Source organism: Xiphophorus hellerii, chromosome 5 (genome assembly GCF_003331165.1).
Source record: "Xiphophorus hellerii strain 12219 chromosome 5, Xiphophorus_hellerii-4.1, whole genome shotgun sequence".
Lineage (NCBI taxonomy): Eukaryota > Metazoa > Chordata > Actinopteri > Cyprinodontiformes > Poeciliidae > Xiphophorus > Xiphophorus hellerii.
This window is the reverse complement of record NC_045676.1, coordinates 13,923,066-13,945,610: the sequence shown is the minus strand read 5'-3', so window position 1 is coordinate 13,945,610 and position 22,545 is coordinate 13,923,066. Positions and strand designations below refer to the sequence as shown.

The following is a 22,545-nucleotide window of genomic DNA, read 5'->3' as shown; positions in this document are numbered from 1 at the left end:
AGTATATTTTAACAATAATCACTCAGGATTTACTGGAAAAGACTTTATTGATCCAGTTACAGACACCTCTGATGCATCTGTAACGCACTGTATAAAAACACTTAAAAAACACGTACAACAGAGCACCAGGGTTATTCACCACAAGACCGAGCCTTACATACCTCCCTTATGATAATGCAACCAGTGACAAATCTATGCAAATGTGTAGTCAGTCATAATACTCACTATGGTTACGTTTTGACCTATGTGCTCTTAGATGGCAGGAAAAGCAAACTGATCCCAGATTAGTGTTGGTCAATCAATTCTCCAGCCTCATCTATGACCAGTAAGCTAAACAGCAGTAGGCTTAGCACAGCCCCAGTGGAGGTAGGCATCTTAAGGAAAAAAAACAAAAAAAAAACACTAGAGAAGAGGTAACATCTCCCATCTGTTCATATACTGTAAATAATGCTAGAAGTAGAATATGATTTAATGCTATGGTGGAAAAAAATAGTTTTTGTTACTTTCCTGCTTCTTTGAAGAGAGAAAAGCAGAGCGATCTGTTTTAACCCATTAAATGTTGAAGTGTGAGGACATTGGTGACTGCAAGAGTCCTGACATGTTTTAATGGGTTAAAATCTCATTACATGTCAATGGACAAAGGTGAATAACATCCCAGGCCAATGGTAACTGGGTACATCCATTTGTCTGTCAGCAATAAAATAATTTCTAAATAATGATAAATCATCTGGCTTTGTATTGCACCAAAGAGAGTTTCTAAGTTTACAGTAGGACCTGGGGGTGGGACACGGGCTGTGCAAAACATGGGAGGAGGAGCCTGTGTAGTGGGATTAATAATCTCACGTGGAATAGTGCAAGAAGTACATCTGGCAGCAACTATGTGAATGCTGGAGGTGAAAACGAGACAGATTACTAGATTACGACTAACCACGAATGGACAGAGAAATCAAAGCTTATGTCCTACAACTGCTTGGTGGGACACAACAAAGAGCATGTAGTCACTGCAAGCTTGCAGGTGTAAAAACAAAAAAATTAAAATGCTTTTAGTTGGGGAGACAAATTACTAGCTTACCTAAAAGGGACATAAAGTGTCAATTCAGTTACAATTCACCAAAGACCATTCCTTCATTAAAAGTATTTTTGTGGTCTGCTAAGTCAAAATAAACCAAAAGCTTGGATTAGACAAACATTGTTAAAGTATTTCAATGATTTATCTTCGATGTGATAAAAAACAAATTAAAGTTTGTATTTTAAGAGTGCTAAAATAAGAGCTGTTATAAATATAAAAAGTATATATTTAACAGATTTTAGAACAGGAGTGATTTTTAAATAGCAAAATTACAAACTGAAAGAACAGAAGTGGTGTTGACCTTCATGTGGGGTGGAGCTGACGGTGCTGCGTTGATGCAGTCGAGTTCCGTCTTTCCTAACAACAAGGTTTCACTTTATAAATATTCAACCTATTAAAACTCTTGAAAGTAATGAGTAATGCTCTAACATACACGATCAGAGAAAAGAAGCACATACATGTCCATGGATAACAATAGTGCAACATCAAGCTTTTTTTTTTAAGTTAGACTGCTACATAGCTGCTGAGTGTAAGACTGAACCATAGTGAGGCAGTCAGTCCACGTGGTCAGCTCAACATCCGAAGGCACCAGGTTAAACTGCAGCCTCATCCCAGAAAGAGGAGGAGCCCTTGCTTCATTTAGGTTCCTGGCATAAAGACAGATAATTTTAATTTGACAGGCTTCATTGTAATTATTAAATTTTAATGTCTTCAAATTGAAGGAATAGGAAAAGGGTAGTTACCAATAACATAGTCGCACCATCTTGGCCCGGTCAGGCCCCTCATTCGCGATTGTCTCAACACTTTCGCTGGTGGTGGTTGTGGTATTTCAGGGGATGTTACCTCAGATTGATTGCGTTTACCCCTCTGTTTCCCATTTGGGACGGTTTTGGGTGCACAATCGGGCCGCAATCTTGAGCAAGTCCTCTTGTTCAAGCTCCTTTTTCCTCCATTTCTCACAGCTTTAGCAACTCCTTCCAGGTCCTTCTCGTTTCCTTCAAAGAAGTCCGTAGAAGGCGAGCCATTATCCAGTGTCACAGTGCAAGAGTCCCCCTCCTCCTCGGTTGACTCGTTGTCTGGAGAGTTGATCTTCCTCAGAAACACACGACATTCTTTCAGCTTCTCGGGACTCCAGGCTTTTGAAGAGAGCTTCTGCTCTTTGTGGATATCAGCATGTTTCAGAGTTTGATCGACAGAGCAGGTGGGAGAACTTTCCTGAAGAGAGTCAGATAGCTGTTTTGCTGATCTGCGTAATGCTTTATGATGATTCAGTTGAAGAACATTTGCTATTGGCCTGTTTGAGGAGACCATTTTTCTTTTGCTTTTCTTTTTACTTTTCCGCGATTGCCACCTCTCCCTTTCCCTCAAAGTAAAAAACCTTCTCCTCACTCTAAACAAAGTGGCCTGAAACTGAGCAGACAAGCTAAATCTCCACCACATGACACCTCGATTGTGTTTGCCCACTGCCAGTCTGGAAGCAAACAGTCGTCGACGTATCTGATGAGCCTTTTTCTTTTTCCTCAGTTGTAGCATAGCCAGCTGATGCTGTAGAGGACTTTTTGGCACAGCCTTTGGAAACTTTTTGATATGCTTGCGGAGTCGCTCTGCCTGCGGACTGTGGCGAACACTTTTATTATTGGTAGAACGAGGGAAGTGCATGATTTCAAATGGATTACGGGAGCTTGCCTTCTTGACAATAGCCAAAGACTGTGTCTCGGTGGACTGCATAAACCAGGAGCAGATCTGCTGCATACTGCAAGACCTTGGTTTGTTGGGTGAACAATCAAACAGTGCTCGGACCGCAGAGGACTTTTTCGACTTTCTGGTTACTGGACTGTTTCCCATCGTGTCTGGATTAGAATTATGGACCACTTCTTTATCTTGGTCATCAGGAGAATCAGTGACCCACGTGTCAGAGATGACTCTTATCCGTCTGGCAAGCTCCTGGCTCATTGTCTTCTCCTTAGCTGATGCCGCCCACCACCGTACCGTCTCTCTTGGGCCAAAGATCGATTCTAGTGAAACCTTTGCCACTTTGCTCAGATCTTGAGTGATGCTTTCTCGTTCTTTTCTAGAAGGCTGTCGTTTTAGTGTCTGAGTTTCTGCACTCGCTTGTTGATCCTCCTGTCTCCTTTCACTGCTTGCCTTGTTTATTAGAAGCTTCTTGGAGCGCCTCAACAGAGCATGACTGCAATTGTATGTCCTAAATGTAGAGGTAGCAACAGCATGCACGAGGTGTATTGAGGGTTTCCTCTCCCTTTTTGAGTGCCTTAATGGTATAGTCTGATTTGGCAGTTCACATTTATTTCTATTCTTTGCTTCCACCACCTCCATTGAATTACTTTTAATTGTACTGCTGCCTATGCAAGGCTCTTTTTCAGACTCTAATAGGAGTGCTTTCTTTGGAGGTTTCGCTTTAGGTGATATCCGGGTCTCTCTATTTATCTGAATTTGGCGACGCCGAGGTGACGCAGAAGTAACAGTGACTGAAATTCCAGAGATCTTAATTTTTGCAGGTCTGCCTGGTTTTCTCAAGGGCGCAGATTCAAGAGGCACCTGACTTTTAATGCTACTGATAGACTGAGTTGGGGGCTCTTTTGCAGTTCTAATAAAACTAAATTCTTCTGGGGATGATTTGATGATGCACGAGGTCCTTGTTGAGCAGTGTAATGAAAAGCCCAAGTCACTTTTAAGATCCACTGCATGGCCAGTATTGTTGAAATCTGTTTGGAGCTGGTCAAAACTCTCAGACACCACTCGTTTGTTTCTTCTTGAACGACCATACACAACTGTTATTTTAAGGTTCTTGGTGACATCGTCTTCAGCATCAGTTTTGGAACCTTTTCCATTTAGTGACTTAGACTCCAATACAGCATCTGAATCTTTCTGTTTTCGTGGACGGCCAATGGGCCTCTTCACTTTTTGCTCGAGCTGGGGTCCTAGCTTTCTTGGTCGGCCTGGACGTCGTTTTGGAGGAGTGGTTTCAGCGAGGGACACCGACTCGCGTGGTGAACGCTGGTTCTCAGTTTCAGACAAACGTTTGGATGGAGTACCATCACTTGTTCTTGCACTGCTTTTAGGTGAAGAGGCAGCTGACCTAGGTGAAGACTGACAAGTTGCTGATTTGGCCAGTGACGATGTAGGTGATTCATGTGAGGTAACTGCTTTTGCTGGTGAAGGACTCTTCTTTGCAGGTGATACTGCATTCTCCTTGCTTTGGCTTTTGTGCTTCTGAGGTGTCCCTGCCCATGAAGACTCTACACATGGGTCAAATGCCTCCTCTGCTTGTAAACTAGAACCGGAACCTGCCGACTTAAGACTATACTTAACTCCTTCATTATCCTTCACTTGGGATACATACATGAGCTTTATTGGGCTGATGTACTGAATTTTGGGGCTAGGTGGGCTGCTAACATTTATTGTATTTTGGAGCATCTTCAAAGCTTTTAGTCTTCTTGTAGATGGCCGGAGCCTTCCATATGCAGAACTATCACTGCTATCAGTTTCTTTTTCAGGGCTCTCTTTTTGAGAACTCCCCTTTTCAATGGCCTCAGTTTTCTGTAAGATCTGACATTTACCCTCTGACTGTTTACGCGCTGGTTCAGATGGTTCCTTAGGTGTTGGCTCAAAAGTCAGGTTCCCTTTGTGTTCCTGTGGGTACGGAGGGGTTTTACTGTCTAATTTTGCCAGGGTGATGTCAGTTTCAACAGATGAGGCATGAGAAATAGGAGTATGCCATGTGATGTAGGAAGAAAGCCGCTGTGGAGGGACTATATTCCTCACAGACTTTCTTATTCCCCTGGACTGATGTAACTTACATGTCTGCCCCTCATTCATTGAACTATGAGTACCTTTATCTGGTGTGCTGTCTGTATCATAGTTTTGAACTAACATGGCTTCTTCTTGGCTCCACCCACACCCTTCATTATAGTCAGTAGAAATGGGAGTCATCGATACTGTCTGTGCTTGCACTGCATGGTCACCTTTTAGAACTTGCTTTCCACATGTGTTCAGCAGCTCAGGGACATGTCTAATATTAGAAATGGTAAGCTCGCCTTTGCCAAAACATGTTATTCCTTCTCTCTTTTCCTGTTCAGTCTCAAGTTCATCTGTTACCATCACTGCCTTCACATCTTCCTTAGCTTTGTCCCTGTCACTTTCAACAGAAATTATGCATGGTGTTCCCTCATTAACCCCTAGATCTAGATTCTTTCCAAGTTCCACCCTTGCTTCTGTCTCTCTTACACAAGCTTCTTTAATTAGATCTGAGTCTAGGGAAGTGACAGAAGTAGGTACAGACATGTTTTTTGCTTTCGGTCTTGCTTTTTTAGCTTGTGTCCCCATTCTCTGACTGTATGACAGATCAAACATGGCCAACTCCCTTTTTATTGCTAAGGCATTCCTTCTGGCACATGCATCGTCAGCAGGAGTTGCAGTAGCGACCTGAATTGCCTGCCGCCGACGGGAGCGGGTGTTAGGTGACTTTGGCTCTTTGTTATGATGCTGGTTAAACAGCTCATTAAGATTGTAGTCACTAGCACTGCCTGTGTGGAGCACTGTGGTGATGATTTCAGTCAGCTGGGCATCAGCATGGAATGGCTGGCTGGTTGAGGCATCTGGGGACTGGTCCTCAGAAACATAAAGAGCTGTTGTAGAGACCAGAGTAGGGTCTGCTGTGATGGTGTCCAGATTCCGAGTGACACGTCTTACAATATCCTGCAGCGAACTTCCCCCCAGATTCTGTTCTGTCTGATTATGTCCTACAGTCTTATACTGCAGCTCAGCATCTCTGGATGCATCTACACCTGCCATGTGGCAAGCACTCCGCTGACTGTTTTTACCTGTAAGGTCAGCTTCCCTCCCCTGAGTGTGATAGGAAAGTGATGGTGGCTTTTCATCCATTTTCTTACTAATATCTTGGGGAATAGGAGAGAGACGAGGAGGAGAAGGACTACGCTCTCTGTTCAGGACAGTACAAGTGCTATCCCCATCTCCAAAACCCGTTTCTTCTCTGATTCTGACAGGTGTCAGACAGATATGGGGTTGACAACAAGAACAGGAGCAAGACAGGTGTTTCTTATTAAATACAGACCTGCATAATCTAGAGGAGGAAGTACACAGCGGGGGCTGTGATAACAGTGTAGACGAGACATTTGACATCAGCATGTTTACACAGCCTGCTGCATGGCTCTGGCTGGAATTACAGTGTAACGTCTCAGAGCATGGAGCTGGACACTTTTCTGTCCTGCACCTCTGCACACAGTCAGAGCTTGAGCCCTGCTGACTGTCACTGTTACAGTCTTTGAAAGAATGGTGATGAAGGCTGCCATAAGATTCAGAGTCCCCCAGATGGTATGGGAAACTGCAACGACTTTGATGATTACAATCACCTGAAGGGCAGTAGAACCTGTAGTGATGGGTGTTACATTCATTTAAAAAGACCGAATGGGGTTTTATATCAACATGTGGGTTTACGCCACAGTGACAGCAGTGAAACTCAGCCTGACTAACTGATCTGTGAAATGAAAGCAATTTTTCCTGATGAGCTAGTTTAAGGATTTGGTAGAGTAAGGACTGGTGTGGTGGGCAGAGAGAACGTAGAACGGCATCCAAAGCAGAATGATGGTGTAACGTAGTCCCTCGTTGTCCCACAACTCCCCCTTCTTCTGTAACAGATGGCAGCCAGGAACTAAAGATAAAAATGCAAAACCTTCATTTAGAGGGATATACCGAAACAAACACAAGTCAGCAAATAATTGTTCACAAAGAATTTCAGCACAGCTGTCACCAACTATAAATTGAGATAGAAACAGTAAGACCTACCATGATAAACTGACTTTGACTTAGGATTGAATTTGAATCTGTCTTTATGATTGGATTGATCTGACTATGTATTTCTGTACAGAGCTGTTTATACAGACTTGAGATAACATTTACTGTGAACTGACACTATTGCTGCGTATGTATGGTATACATGATGTGCGAATGTTTACGTGGAGAGATGTTTCAACATGATCATATAGTATGTGGCAAGTTGATGGTTAACTGCTGTTAAGATTATGTATACTGCAGTGCTAAATGTGTAGGAAGGCAACATGAGAGCGACCTGTGGCATAACCAAAGTAGACAATATAGTATGAATGGGGATACGTGCAACTTCTAGGGTGAAATAAAAGTATAAAACAGAAAGTGAAATGATATTGCTTTGTTTTTGCTGATTTTCAACTTTATACCTTAAAAGATTGCTCCAACTGGACAAAAATAAACAAACCATGTCAATTCAGCCGCCTGCACAGAGGAGAAGCCATAACTCCAGACAACCCGGCAAGAGCAGAAAGTTATCAGAAAATGTATAAAAACATTATTGGTGGTAAGAGTACCGGTGATATCTTTTTTTCTTAAATTGTGAATATTTTATTTATATTTCACATTTAATTTATGGAGAGCTTGTTCTATACCAGTGAAAATTACTTGTGCCATGTAATTATCCCGCCCTCCCTCCAAAAGATTCTCTCATTTTTGGAGTTATATAGATTCTAATTTTATGAAAACTATTTATTTAAGAACAATTACTCATAAAATTAGATGAGCTGGAGATTTAATGAAGTTGTTTTACATGTCTAGATATGAAACTGTGGTTCTCTCAGTGAAGCCAGGCTGAAGTGACAAACTGGTATTTTCAATTATTCCATATTTTTCCAATTGGTGGCTAGCAGCTATGTCATTAAATCATCTCCCTTGACAGGAAGTATATTTCTGCATTTTTATTATAAAATTCAGAATTTAGTTTTTCAAGCACAATCTTGCTTTTAAAAAATCAAATTTTTTGCAGGTAAGGTTTTTTGATGAACAAAAAATGATGCTGCTAAGACTAAAACATTTTAGGTAAGCGCCATGTAAAGCGGCCATTTTATTGCACCACATAGGCAGTTCCTCATAAACAGTAAGAACAGCTGTCCATGTCAAAATATAGTGTACTACAAACATATTTGGAATTAAAGCCAGTACAAGTTACTGATTGATGTGGAGAACTGTTTTATTTATCAGCTGCTGAAGGTGACCGAGACGTTCTGCTGAAAGCAAAAGGAACGATTGTAGAAGCGCTCAAAGGCATTTTCACATTGTATGGCAACAGTATGTTTGTATTAACATTTCTGCCAACAAAGTAACAGTTTCAAAATGTCACCTATTGTTCAAAACAGCCAACAGTTACAGATGTTTTCCAATAAAAATCAAATATTCAGCAACATTAACTTTAATGGAGTGTTAGAGAATACATTTTTTCTACCTGATAGTTAAGTACTTTCTGGGTCTAGACCTTGTCAGGGACAAACTTTACAAAATATAAAATTACATTCTGTAGTGTTCTTGTTGAGTTATAATAATCAAGGTAATTTCTAAATCCCACTTAAATTATTTTATAGAAACATAAATACAAAAACACAACAATGAGGAAATTCTGTCAGTTCTGGAGTGAAATGATATAAGTTCAAAAGCGTTCATGCACTTGTAGCATTACACATCACACTGGATGAAAGCGCCCCGTCGTAAATTAAAAACATCTACAGTCAAGCCTAAAATCACAGTTACACGTCACAATTCATAAATAACAATGCATACCACAACAATACAGGATTCTACAAAAGAATAAATAAATTATAGTGCAATAGTTGATTAATGCATAAATATAAGATAAATGTGAAGTTGCTTTACTGATTTGCAAACGGTTCAAACAAAAATAACCCTTCACCTAAGAACCCTAATGTCTATGCACAACGTATTGCAATTAGCCTTTTGCATTAAAACATTACTGTGTTCTCATTTGTTTGTGGGAAATTGGGCTTGGTTATAATTTGATCGGTCAGCCCTTTTCTCACATGCAGTTTTATTTAATCTGAAGGCTTCGTTAAGCTGAAACAGTGTTCTCCAAATTACCTAAAATGTACGTTTGTAAAACCTTCATCCCAAAATTACAGACCTGGTAAAATACAGGTCTTTACCTCTAATTTACCAAGTCTGTAACATACAGAACAGTGAAAAGTGAGAACAGTGAGAAAAATTATGGAGGATGGCTGCTGCCAAAAAATCTAAAAATAAATAGTACAATAAAATATCGATGTACCAAATATACAAAAAAATAAGAATTTCCAGTTTTCCAATCAGTGTGACATGAATTATTATTTGTCATTTTAATAGTATTAACATTAGTACTGCTATTTAATGGTGCAATTTATTTTCAGACTTACTTTTTATTAGTTACCTCTTTTACATATTCCTTATTTTTATTTATTTTGCCAACTATTTATTTTTTAAATGTAACTTATTCATTGTTTTTTTTATTTAATAAAAATATTTTTTTTCAAACTAATAATTTATAACAGTTAATTTTTTAACATTAACATGGGCCTAGTGAGGATAGATTCAGTCAGTGTCTCTGTCCTTCAGTATTTACTATCTAATTGGTTATTTAAAGAAATATAGACATATCTCTGGAATAAATAAAATAATAAATGCATTACCTAATTTTTCCTGCCTTTTCCTACAGCACCTGTGCGTGTGTACCAAAAGAGCAGAAAAACTCATTATACAAGTCACTAGATTGAGAAGAATTTGAATAAAAATCCTTTACAATAGTTAAATAAATTTTAAACTGGCAATAAGTAAAATGTTCAGCAGCATTCACTTAAAAACCTCATCACCACATTCACCAGCAGGTTACAGAGGAATAAGGACAAGCAACATTTCCATGGGCATTAAACACCTAGGAAATTCCCAAGTTGAACCACTAGCCTACGTCTGAAACTGTGTTTGAGTTCTTGAGCTCATTTGTGAGCTGAAACATTCAACAATTTTTACATGTGGATATTTAAGTACATATATTTTCTAGATTTTATCTTCATTTTACCTGATTTAAATATATATAACATGTGAAAAGGGCTTTTGATACAATAAGCAGCCATCGCTGAGTACCTAAAGTAATACTGTGTAGCCTGAGACACAGTGAACAAAAAAGTTGCAGAGACCATCACACAAAAAATACTCATATACAACAAAAGAAAATTGGGAGACGGGGAGCTTTTGAAGGAACATGGCAAATATCCTTATAGATTTGAATTTCTCCATTAAATGGCTTTCTATACATATAGGAATTAAAGTATTGGTAATGACTATAGACTTAGGCTCTCTTCCATGAGAAACAAACAGCTCATAAATGTTTTTAAAGATATAAGAGCTCCATCACAAGCAATGCCAAACTGGACACTGGACGTATGAGATTCAGAGGTACTGTATAATAGGTTGAGGTCAGATGGTATAAGAGCACAGGAAATAGACAGGCTAGCATAGCAGCAAAATAAATCACAGCAGCTTTGTGTGAGTAACCCTGAAATGCTGCTTTGGTAATAGCACTATTCATGAAAATGGGCCCAGTTGAGAGGCAAACATTAAAAGTACCAACATCTAGAATTTTCATGAACAAAAGCAGCAGCTTTTAAGCCTTGCATTAAATAGTTATGATCAGAAAGACATTTCACACAAAAAACCTTATTGTAGTCTCCACTAACCAACAAATAGGTATCAACGACAACGCGCCCTGTACATGCAACAAACGCTAATCTGTCTTTCAACTTCATGCTCTCCTCTGCATCTTTGAGTCTTAGTTTTATATAAGTGTTCAACAAAGCTACACATCTATGTGCGGGGTGAACAGTCGAGTAAAGTTAAGCAGCAGTCATGTATGAGGTTAGCAGTAATACAGCTACTGTAGCAGAGTTAAGTAAATATTTGATAAGAAAAGAACATTGTTTACAAGCAGTACATGTACAAAGAACTGACGTGTCCCCAAGCTTCTCAGTGCACACTGTAAAACATGCAGCACAGTAGCATTCCAACAAATGTTCCAGACAAGCCCGCACAAAATAAAAGCAAACAAAAGTTAGGTTTAAACTAATCTCTTGAACATAAAACTCTTTATGTCATGTATAATCTCCCTGTTATCAGAGGCGTTTAACAATGTTAGCAAATACCTCAATAGTTGTAATGGCTCTAAGTCACTTGAGAAGCTCAGGTAAAACCCAGAGAGATAAAAAGCTGAAAATCACAATCATCAATACTCCACTACCATGGAGTTCCAAGAACTGACATAAACCTGAATGGCCTAATACTCTAACAGCTAAGAAACAAATATGAGAGTCACACTTTATTTCAGAGCTCCAGAGGTTCAAAGCTGTGTTTTTCATAACTGATCCTCAGCAGAGTTAACACTAACAATTAGGGCCAGTTTTCCCACTGAAAAACACAACAATAATTTGCCAGATCACAACTTTCTACATGCAATACGCATCAATAAACTAACTGTAAAATTATTAGATTTTTGTAGTTTCCTAACTCTTAAGTATAACTTAGTTTGTGTATTATTCTCTGAGAACAGTGCTGTATTTCTTATTTTCAGATCATTTAGTGGTCCAAATGGGGTCACATAAGATTTATTTATAGTAGACTGAGTAGATTAAAGAGAATTATTTAGAATCATTAGTTCTCTAAATGGGTACAAAATGTCACCCTTTGCATGGTTTGTATGAAACGTCTTGTTACAGACTGCTTCATTTCATAGTAGTTTGAAATGGCATTGTGGAAAAAAATTATCAGCACCTAATTTAAAAGAGAGTGCATAAGATTGGTATTGGTATTTTCACTAAACTAGAATTTGTGAAAAAATAATTGAATGCAATTAAAATTCACAAAGTTCACTTAACTTCAGTGGTTCTGAGAATTTGGTTTAGTAGTCCATGTACACTAAAGATGCAGTGAGCACCACAGTTACCTGAAAACTGTGCAATTTTTTAAAAATCTGGTTAAAAACAGCCAAGGACCATGTCAGAAAAATACAACCTCAAGTGTGACTATCACATCACAGACACACAAAAGACCTGAATATTAATATCAATGTGTTTCTTAAAGGCAAGAGTTAAATTTCTGAAAGTCTCTAGAGAACTTCTATCTTGTAAGAGTTGGTTTGTTCAAGTGTTGAGGACTTTGAGGCGTTCTGTGGTCTAAAAACTCTTCGTGTCGGCAGCTAATGCAAGACTTCCTGAGTTACTGGAATTGGTCTTGGTACCGGATCCAGACAAGTTGGAACTAGATGAAGAAAAGGTAGCAGATTTCTTTTTGGGAGGGTTCTTCAGAGTTCCAGTGCGTTCTTTGACTTTGTATTCCAGTGTGCTGTGTGGCACTCCATAAACTCCTTGAGCTTTAGAGACACTCATGCGGCCAGCCATCACCATGGTGATGGCTTCCTCCATCAGCTCATGGTTGTACTGCCGATACCTTCCCCGTTTTTTCCTGGGTTGTTTGTCTTTATCCCGGCAACCGTCTTCTGGCTCATCCAGTGAGGATCTGCGTGGTCCCAGACGATGAGGTATTTGGCTGGCGCTGTCTGAACAGCCTTGAGCCAGCAAAGGCGATCTGAGTTTCAAGAAAGATAAAGGTCTGGCAGATGCCGAAGACAGACTGGCAGTACTCTCTGTTAGCGAGGTACTTTGATGGAGATCTTCAGTCGTGCTGCAGTTCTCTGCTGACACCGACACGGAACGAACCTGAGGAATCCGCAGGGATGTGGGAGATCCCAAACTGGGAGGTGGACTTGTTGGTCGCTGAAGAGCATTCCTGAGCTGGGACAAACAGTAGGGGAGGGTCTTTTGTTGACCACTTGGCTTATAAAAAACGAGAGTAGACGATGGGAAAGTAAATTCTGAATTCTCCTCTGCCCCTCCCCCAATTTCCGCCTGTTCTGCGCAAGCTGCCACCTTCTGCAAGACAAGGCGGGCTTCTCCTCCCAGTGTTGAGGCCATCGCATTGTGTGAGGTTGCCTCATTACTATAGTCCCTGCCACCTTGCTTAAGCTGATGCAGCACACCCAGCTTCCCGTCAGTCCAGCTTTCCAAACCTTGCCGCAAGGTTTGCAGGGGTATCCCATAGAGCAAGGCAGCTCGCTGCTCCTGCAGCCTCCCTGAGCGGATATCCTTCAAAGCCTTGGACAGCAACCGCTCAGACAGCTCCCAGCTCCTCTCAATGTACTCGTTCGGCTTGTGCTGCCTCCTAGGGATGGGAGGACCAAACAGCAGGGTCAGGATGGAGGTGATGATGGGGGTTGGCTTAGGGGACAGGGTGGGGTGAAGACTCAGGGGTCCACTCCTTTATGCCTTGTGTTGGTAACATCACTGCAACTGCTTCATGTCTGTATGTTCTCAGTCTGTTTCACACACTGCTGCCTGTCTGTCACACACACTCTGTGTGTGCAGCAAAGCCTCTTCACGTCCAGGTGGGACAGTCTGTGAATGGCATGCAACCCCTGCAGCTTTGAGATATCCAGGGACTTTTACATGTTGGTCATAAATAGTTCATTAAAAGAGGAAGTAAATGCGTTGTGGAGTACTGCAATGATGTCCTTATTGTCTCATTGTACAATCCTGGGGTGTTGGTAATGGTGAAGCCTTTATTGTGACGTTACCGCTCAAGAGATAAAAGAGTCAACCCCATGGAATCAAAGTATCAATATCAAATACAAGCTAGCTTTTACAATGTCGTGCAGTAGTCATAACCTTTGAACGCTTGTACATTTTCCAGGAATTACATCCCCAAACTTCACTGTAGTTTGTTTTCATTTAATGTGATACACCAACACACAACTATACATAATTGTAGAACAAAAGGAAGACAAGGCAAGATTTTAAAATTTCTTTGCTAATAAAAATCTGGACGTGCATTTCTATGCAGTACACCCTGAGCCAATAGTTTGTGGAACCATCTCTCTTTGAAACTAACTGCAAGTTTTTTGTTGTGTGTCTTACCTGCTTGCTGCATCTACAGGCTGAAATAGCTCAAGATAAGTCAGAAGCGATTGTGACTGTATGTTGACATAAATTGTAGAGTCTTAACAAAAATTCTCAATTGAGTTGTGGATTTTTACTAGACCAGACTGGAATATTGTGTTATAACCCAGCATTAAACTTCTCACCTTTACCCCCAAACTGTTTTGTGTGTTCCTTGGTCTTCATGATGTTCACTAATGTTCCTTGACTATCTACTGAAGCCTTCACAGAACAGATTTATACAAAATGGCTGAAAAATGTATCACAATATACAAATTTCATATCAGTCAATGTTAACAATTATTTATCATCTTTTTGTTTTAAATATCAGATACTAGGGCTGGACGATGTAGCTAGAAAATGTATCATGATACAAGTGCTTCACATCAGTCGATATCAAGAATTATTGATTTGTTTTTTGTTTTAAATATTGAAAATAAGGCTGTTGCACTCATTTTCTTCCTTCACTTCACATCGTTTCTTATTTTTAAGTAATTATGAGGCACAGTGGAGAAACACGCAACTCCTGCTCCACAAGTTACTCAACAGGTTGTTGGTAGGCACCTAATAAGTGAGTGAGTTAGTTAATGCCATTCATCTTGCTTAGATGCATGAGAAAAGTTGAGGGGCTAAAGACTTTCCTCTGCCTACATCCCCAGAATGCTTTGTGGTTCTGAATCAGAGCTCTGTGAAATTACTGAACATTCTATCATATTTACTATTGATATTAAAATATATATTATTACTGATTTATTGCCCAGCCCTAAGACAAAGGTGGACTATTTACTAATTGGCGTCTTCTGAGGATAACTTTAGAATCCCATTTAAGTAAAACAGAAACTAAGCACAAATGGATGCCACTGCATTTTTAATCACAATTTTACCAGTTTTATTTATTAGCTCACATTTTTTTAAATCTGTATACGCCTTTTCTTCCACTTCATGACTTTACACTACTCCAAGTTGGTTTATCACATAAAGACACTAAAATTCAATAAAGCTTGTGGTTGTACCGTAGCAAAAATGTGAAAAGACTCGAGGGATGTGAATACTTTTTTAAGACAATGTATGATTACAAACCCGCACTACAACAGAATTTAATTATTTGGGCTGAAGAGCTGCCCGTTAAATAATTTACAAGGAAGAGCTATTACAAAACTATAAGTCAGTCAACAGTGTTAGGCTGAAGCACCCATCTTAGAATTGACTTGCGAGAAGATGAAAAGATCAGCAGCACCAATTTGGTAATATTTTATTGCCAGGGCATTTTTTGATAAAATGCCAACATGCCAAGTTACCCTTATTCCCTCATAACTTTTTCTCTCTTTGAATATCCCAAAAAAAACTCTTACCCTGAGGCGTTGGAATTGGATGATGTTGTTGCAGAGCTTGTGGAGTTCCGGTTTGAGAGATCCAACACACCATCTGTTAAAAAGCAAAAATATTTCATAAATATAAAACTGTACGGAGTCAACTTTATTTTGATTCAAAGTATTTTAACCTCCAACAGCTTTTCACACCTGTTCGGTTCACTGTGAGATCCAGAGGAGCATCTGATGTCTCTGGCACCGGAGATGAGGGTCTTGTAACTCCATTTGTTGTGGTACGGAGCAGGCACTTGGATGCATACTCCTCAGCAAACTTATGTATCATCTTCTTCATCAGTTCATGAGCAACTAAAGGTATTTTGGGATCACAATCCAGGGTCACATCTGAAACGCAAAGAGAAGCGATCGAGATGAAAGTTAAAATCAACTCAACTTTCAGCTGACAATTTGTATGATGGAACAAAGATGAGCTCGTAAACGCAACCTGAAGCTCATACAAACACAGGAATTTGCCTGTGAGCATATCTCAGTACATTAATATTCAAACAATAAAGCTAAGAAAAAAAGAAGAAAATGACTTTTAAAAAGGTGATGTAGTGCAGAGTATTAAAAATGTTCTCTCATTTTCTTATGAACAAAAAAAGCAAAAGTACTTCCCTTTTATGTTCTCTACTGGACACATAAAATCCAGATATAAACGCAACCGTTTCCTGGCTAGATCCAAAGTACAAGACCATTAACTTTTTTTTTTTTTACAACTTTTGAGTTGCTGACATCAGCAAGTAAAGTAAAAATTTTTCCTCAACTTATTTCTCAGATTTTGACGAAGACTAGGTGAAGCATCAGCATCTGTTGTTGGTTTTAATTAGGCAAAAATTAACTACTTTCACGACAATATGCATACACTGGGACATGTTTGACACAAAGTAACATTGTGTTGCACTTTTTGTTGGGGCTAGAGATTTGCAGACAAGATAGGTATGCTGACTTCACTTCAAATATCAAACATGACGAGACAGAAATTTGTGCCCAATCAGGTAGTTTCAGACTCAATCAGAATTAGGCCTTTCATCCTGGTCAGACTGGTATCTACTCTAAACACAATAATAACAGCTAGTATCTACTGCTGTGGTGTGTCCAGAGTCAGACTGTCAGGTGAAACCGTAAAGTGACAAAGAACACTTCAGTTTGAAGTGGGATCATTGTTTCCAACTTAGCAACGTTGACGCTGTATTTATCCATTTTTAAGACACAACCAGTGACATGTTTTTAAAAAAGCGACTTGCAACTTTTTCTGGTTTATTGGAGACTTTGGTGACAAAACTAGAAAGCACTGATAGTACTGCAATTACAACAAGTAGTGAGAGCTGCAGCTACAACCTCTGAAGTTTGAGGTGGACCTTGGGCGGAGAGGATGCTATTGCACTACTTATATAAATACAAACCAATGATTTATTCCTTTCTATTTTGTGCAACCAAACAAAAGAACAAGTACACAAATAGAGGTTTTACATTATTATACGTCTTGTTGATTTAATGAGACACAGAGGCTCAGAATTTCTAAAAGGTAGGTTACATCTTCAACTGTCACCATGTGTGGCAGCAATGATTGAACTTGGGGCTGTCTGGAAAACTCTGACTTTCCAAGTTAGATTTTCACCTTCAGGGGACATTCTTGTTACACTTCAGACCACGAATTCAGAAAAGATGACTTTTACATAAAAAACAGCGTATGCCAGTTTCTGAATTATTCCTGTCATTTATAAGGCTTTGTCCTACACTAATTTATTAGCCAGACAAAGTTAGACTTCAGAGACAATTAAAAAAACTTTCACTTTGCTCAAAACCAGGATATTATATTCCATTGACATAGGGTTACAGAATAGCCCCATTGTGATTACTGATACTAATATTTATGTATACAGTGAACCCTCGTTTTTCGCGGGGATTGCATTCCGAAAAGAACCCGTGATAAGCGAAATCCGTGAAGTAGTTACCTTAATTTTTTTACAATTATTATACAGCATAATTAAATACTCTACATTGAAACCAAAGAACAAAACCTGTTTTCAGGCCTAAGCATTTGTTTTAACAAATATAACGCTTTCTTACAAATAACTACAGTAAAATAATCATTGTAATCATCAATACAAAGTACAGTAGAAGAAATGGTGATATACTGTTCCTCTAACTGTGACGCTGCGGCCTGACTCCGCTCTCTAGTGTCTTTTTCTTCTGAAGCCTGTGGTGCAGATGTGTTTTTTCAAGAGAAGAACATAGTTATCGGTAGTTGTTGTCGCTCTTTTTTTCTTCTGGGCAAAAATATTTGCCAAAATTTGCCAAGCTGTAGAGTTAAATACCATAACGTTATTGGCACACAGGTAGAGAAGAAGCGTGGAGACTGTTTAGCCAATCAGGACGCAGAACACAATGCACTGTGAAAAAAAAAACTGCACAAAAAACTCCGCGAAGCAGCGAGGCTGTGAAAGGTGAACAGTGTTATAGCGAGGGTTCACTGTATATCTATGTGTTTTCAACAATAATTTTCCTAATTGGTCTTTATCTAGGGAACACATTTAAAGAATTTATTTATTTGATATTTTCAGCTTCTCAGTTCATTTCTATTGGCCACACACAGCATACATCAAAAAAGATCCATACATGTTTTTTTTTTTAAGGCCAAAACAGGGAACACAATCAATAATAGACTGACCTTTCTTGTGAAACACAGCTTGAAGGAACTTGTGTGCTGATTGGCTGCTCTCAGAGATGGTTGAGGTCTGACAAGGAGAGTAATCAGAAGGGGAAGAGAGAGGCGACACAGCTGCGGGTACGTGGTCCTACATGAAGGAAAAATAATCAGTTATTTTATTGGTTCTTCATCCAGATCTTATATTATACTGTGTGAGAAATTGTGCATTTGACAATGTCATCAAAAATCCTTACATTGAGTTTGTCCAGTGGCAGATTACAGAACGAACATGTTGAGAGGCTTGCCTCTGCCGACCAGTCATCCAACTCATCAGGTTCACAGTCTGTAAAACATAACAAAAACTCTACATTTCCTCAAATACAGCTTGACCCATTCTGCGTAACACGTGATAGGGTATTTCTTCGGCATCATGTTTACAACCTTTTCACCTTTCATAGCAGAAATCAACATGCAATTTTTTAGCTATTGAGAAATTAAACTATGGATTTAAAGTGAGACCCAAAAAAAGTGGTGGGTGCAAAATTCAGATGACACTGGGAACAGCAGAATGTACAACAAGCAAACTTCATATTCACTGAGAGATTCAACATAACTTGCAGATCATAATTTTACAACAGCTGTATAACGTTCAGTAAAATTTCCCCTTAACTGCTGGCAGGCCACACTGCTACCCTAATTCAAAAGTACATGGCGTTTCAGTTGCTATGACATAATGCTATAAATAATCACTGTTACGGAGAAAGATTAAATAAAACCTACTCAGTAACATAACAACAACTTGGTATGGGATGACAGAAACCAACACTAGATTATTTCAAAATCTAATGTAGATCTCTAGTTTGATACCTTGATTAAAAATGACTAATCAATAAATTCACTTTTCTGGACTGTGGGGCTGTTTTACAGATTAAATTGATTGCTTTTTGCACACGCCCAGATCTCAAAGTCAATCCCATGTTTACTACCATATTTCCAGTGTCTCAAAATGGTGGATGTTGTACATTTTATTATATTTTCTGACTTGCAACACACAGTGACTGTTACTAATCTGTCTTCAATCTGTAGCATCAGTCTGTTTTTGAAGCAATAGCCTTTTAGTATATATTCAAAAATGTTTCATATGTCCCAGTACAGCAAAAAAAAAACAAAAAAACAGCTTGACCTGCCAATTCCAACAGCTACCAATTTTTCTTATAGCCGTCTCTGTCAAGTTTTATAAGATCCCAATGCACCTTAATTGTTCCAATCCCAGTGACTAATAGCTGTGAAACAAAACAAACTTGCTTTAACTGCAAAAGGTTGTCCTATAAAATAAAAATGTTTAGAGCACTGATGTCCAAACTACTAAATTAGTTAAACAAAATAATCGATTTCTTTTCATTTAAAATTTCATTTCACTTTTTTTCAGTTCTCTCTCACGACAGAACAAAAGGAGACAGTGGCTGATTTTCAAACCTTGTGGAGGTAGAGAAGACTGATGGATAAAATCGGTGTCATATTCAAAATATCGGCTGAAAGACTAGCGCACTCCTAGATCTATGGCATTAACCTAATGAAAAAAAGTTCTAAAAATATGTTACATTTTGACACATTAATATATTTACAGTCAGACTCATGACTGCAAGCACGCTTTAAAATCTTTATATTTATTAAGGTCTGCTGTTTTGGAATAACTATATAGCATATAGTGTATTGTGTTAGGTTATGGATGAAATTTAAATACATTAGGTATATATTTTATTTGTCCATAAAGGACATTTTATGTTCCCTAATAAGAATCAAAAAACTAATATTTCTGAAAGCATTGATAACTATTTTCATAAAGCATACAGGTTTTAAGTTGCATGTATTTTTTCAGTGAATATCAGCAAAATCTGAATATGTATCAGTTTTTGAAGGGCTGGCCTATTTCCCTGTACAATATATTAATCGTTAGCTAAACTAAAATGGTTAAGTGACAGAGGAATCTGAACATGTTATAGGTAGGAATAAATCCAAGAAATAGGATTTAGCATAAATGTTGAGTTAAAATTTTGAAACAAAACAATAACCCAGTGACTATGGCCTGCTGGACATATGTTATCTGGATACAAGTGTAATTGAGTGAAAATATGTCAATGCAGGAAATGCATAGGTGGAATGCACAGGTGTTGGGTGTTCAAACATAGGACACGGTCCTGCTGTTTTGGGGGCCATATTGTGAAATAAACAACTAGTAATAATACATTTATGCTTTAAATGCTGCAACACGTAAAACAGGTCAACTAGTTCATGACTGAGTCAAAGATCGTTTGTTTAAAACCTGAGTGAACCATCATCCAAAAAAATAAAAAATCAACAGCTGGCACCTCAAAATAGTCATACATAGAAATACTTTTAAGTCAAGTTTCAAATGTCAAAAGGTACCTTTGTACTCTACAAGGTTTCAGGGCGTTTAAAAACAGACACACACATCAGTTTGACAGTCTGCTTGCAATAATGAAACGACCAAAACACTTCGAGTATAAAGGATTAATAACCTACCCACAAATAAATTAAGGTCTCTCAGCAGCATTGGGCCATAAATTCCCACCAGAATACTTTCAAACCCTGCAAGACAAAAAGTAACGAACTGTCACTTATATAAATGTTATACTCTGGCGTTTAATCACGGTCCTAATCGCGTTATTTGTTAACGTAAATCCATACAAGGCCTGGGAAAAAACTTACAATCGTGCCGATGCGGTTTGTTCAAAACTCAATTGCAACAATAAATATATTCAAAGGTTAGTAAGACCTTTACATTATCGTATAGATTAAGTGGCAGATATTGGGTTAGGTCCTTATTTTCATGTCGTACAATAAACCGTATCTACCGTTGACTTGGACTAAGCTAGCATAATCTTGACACAACCGGATTTCCGAGGCAGTAACATGAAAAGGGGTTCAACATGGGGCTAAATTGATAAAAGTCGTTAAATTGAGCCATCTACAGGGTTTTATCCTTCTTATGTGACATTAGCTTTCTCTGCATATCAACAAAACCCCTCCCATAAAGATTAGCTGAAACCTAAACTTAGCCTAGCATCACGTTAGCATAGCCGATATATATGAATGTGTCAGTAAATAAACACGGTAAACGTCATTACTACATTACAAATATGTTGTTATACCACGCCGTGATCTATGTGTGAAGCTGTAAAACTGACACGGAAATGCCTAAAAAAACAAACACCGGCTAACAGCTAGCTGGCAAAGCTTGGACAAAGGAGCTAACACGCAAGCTAGTTGCTACAGTTATAAACTACCTACAGTACCGACAGCAACCAGCAAGCTACTAGTTAGCAAGGCAGCTTAGGTCGGAGCAGCGCTCTTTATTGGCGGCTAAAGCTAGCCAAAACAACCGAGTTGTTTTTGAAAAACTAAAACATGATAGAATTTCATACCAACGAAGTGTATCAGTCTATGTCGCCAGGAATCAAGTTCCCGCCGAAACCCTTTCCTTTCTACCATGCATCTGGTGCATTGCACGGCCGCCATTCTCTCAATCCCTACCCCCTCTCTCCCTCTCTCTCTCTCTCCTGAGAAGAGACGGGATGAGACTGCCACACAAATGTTCCACCAGCAGTTTACCACTAGAGGGAGCTGAGATAATGATAAACAGCCACATAACTTCACATAGCCTTGCAAAATATGTTTACATTACATTCATCCATCGACCAATTCATTGACTTTACCCTCTTATGCTTGCAGGGTCACAGGGGGCTGGTGAATATCTACAGCGGCCAAAGTGTTTACACATCTTGAATTTTTCTATATTATGTCATATTGCAACTGAATTCTTCAGTGTATTTTGTTGGGAAACATAACATAGTGTGTAAATATGCAGGGGAAGGGAAAAGATAACTGGCCATCTTGTTTTTTACAAATAGAAATCTGAAAGCTTTTGTTGTTCCTTCATATTCAGATCATTTAATCTAATGCCTTTAAATCAGGGGTGTCAAACTCCAGTCCTCAAGGGCCACTGTCCTGCAGCTTTTAGATGTGCCACAGGTGCAAAACACTGGAATGAAATGGCTTAATTACCTCCTTCTTGTGTAGATAAGTTCTCCAGAGCCTTACTAATGACCTCATTATTCTATTCAGGTGTGGTGCAGAAGAGGCACATCTAAAAGTTGCAGGGCAGTGGCCCTCCAGGGCTGGAGTTTGACACCTGTGCTTTAAATAGTCCAGAGCAAACAACACATTTTAGCCACAAAGTAAATATTAGTAAAAAAAAAAAAAAGAGTCCAGATGTGTTCTTCTCCATATAAGTACAGCTTCTGTGAAAACCTTGGATGCATAACTGGCATGGTGGCACAAAATAGTGACAGCATCGTGACATCGGGAGGCTTCTCTTCAGCATGGACAGAGAACCTGCTCATAATTAAACCTGCAAAAAGCATGAGACCAGTTGCTGAGGTTGCAGTTGCAGCTTGTTGGTATTCTCCAACAAGCTGCTCACAATATTGCTGGAATCTTGTCCCAATTCTCCCAAGAGAACTGACTCAACTGTATTTCAGCTTTGCACAAATATTGAAAACATAT

The 22,545-nt window shown here is 39.0% G+C and overlaps 1 protein-coding gene across 2 annotated transcripts; it reads right to left on the bottom strand.

The window, feature by feature from the left end:
* Positions 1-28: 28 nt before the first annotated feature.
* Positions 29-21,542, bottom strand: lcorl (ligand dependent nuclear receptor corepressor-like). 2 transcript variants are annotated; one of them, XM_032563712.1, is made up of 8 exons: positions 21,405-21,541; positions 20,503-20,568; positions 18,213-18,301; positions 17,980-18,106; positions 15,459-15,650; positions 15,291-15,363; positions 1,813-6,758; positions 29-1,716 (listed from the first exon to the last, which is right to left on the bottom strand). In XM_032563712.1, exons 1-8 carry the CDS (start codon positions 21,496-21,498, stop codon positions 1,709-1,711), a joined length of 5,595 nt encoding a protein of 1,864 aa, XP_032419603.1. In that variant the 5' UTR covers positions 21,499-21,541; the 3' UTR covers positions 29-1,708. The 2 variants fall into 2 exon arrangements, with proteins under 2 accessions (XP_032419603.1, XP_032419604.1); XM_032563713.1 differs by lacking the exons at positions 29-1,716; positions 1,813-6,758 and adding an exon at positions 7,946-13,165 and having other exon boundaries at positions 21,405-21,542.
* Between the last annotated feature and the right edge of the window lie 1,003 nt (positions 21,543-22,545).

Coding starts and splice junctions, on each gene's coding strand:
- lcorl (XM_032563712.1), bottom strand. CDS start 21,498: ATGGCGGCCGTGCAATGCACCAGATGCATGGTAGAAAGGAAAGGGTTT. Junction 20,569..21,404: donor TAGACTGATACACTTCGTTG/GTATGAAATTCT, acceptor TTTGTCTTGCAG/GGTTTGAAAGTATTCTGGTG. Junction 18,302..20,502: donor AGACCTTAATTTATTTGTGG/GTAGGTTATTAA, acceptor TATGTTTTACAG/ACTGTGAACCTGATGAGTTG.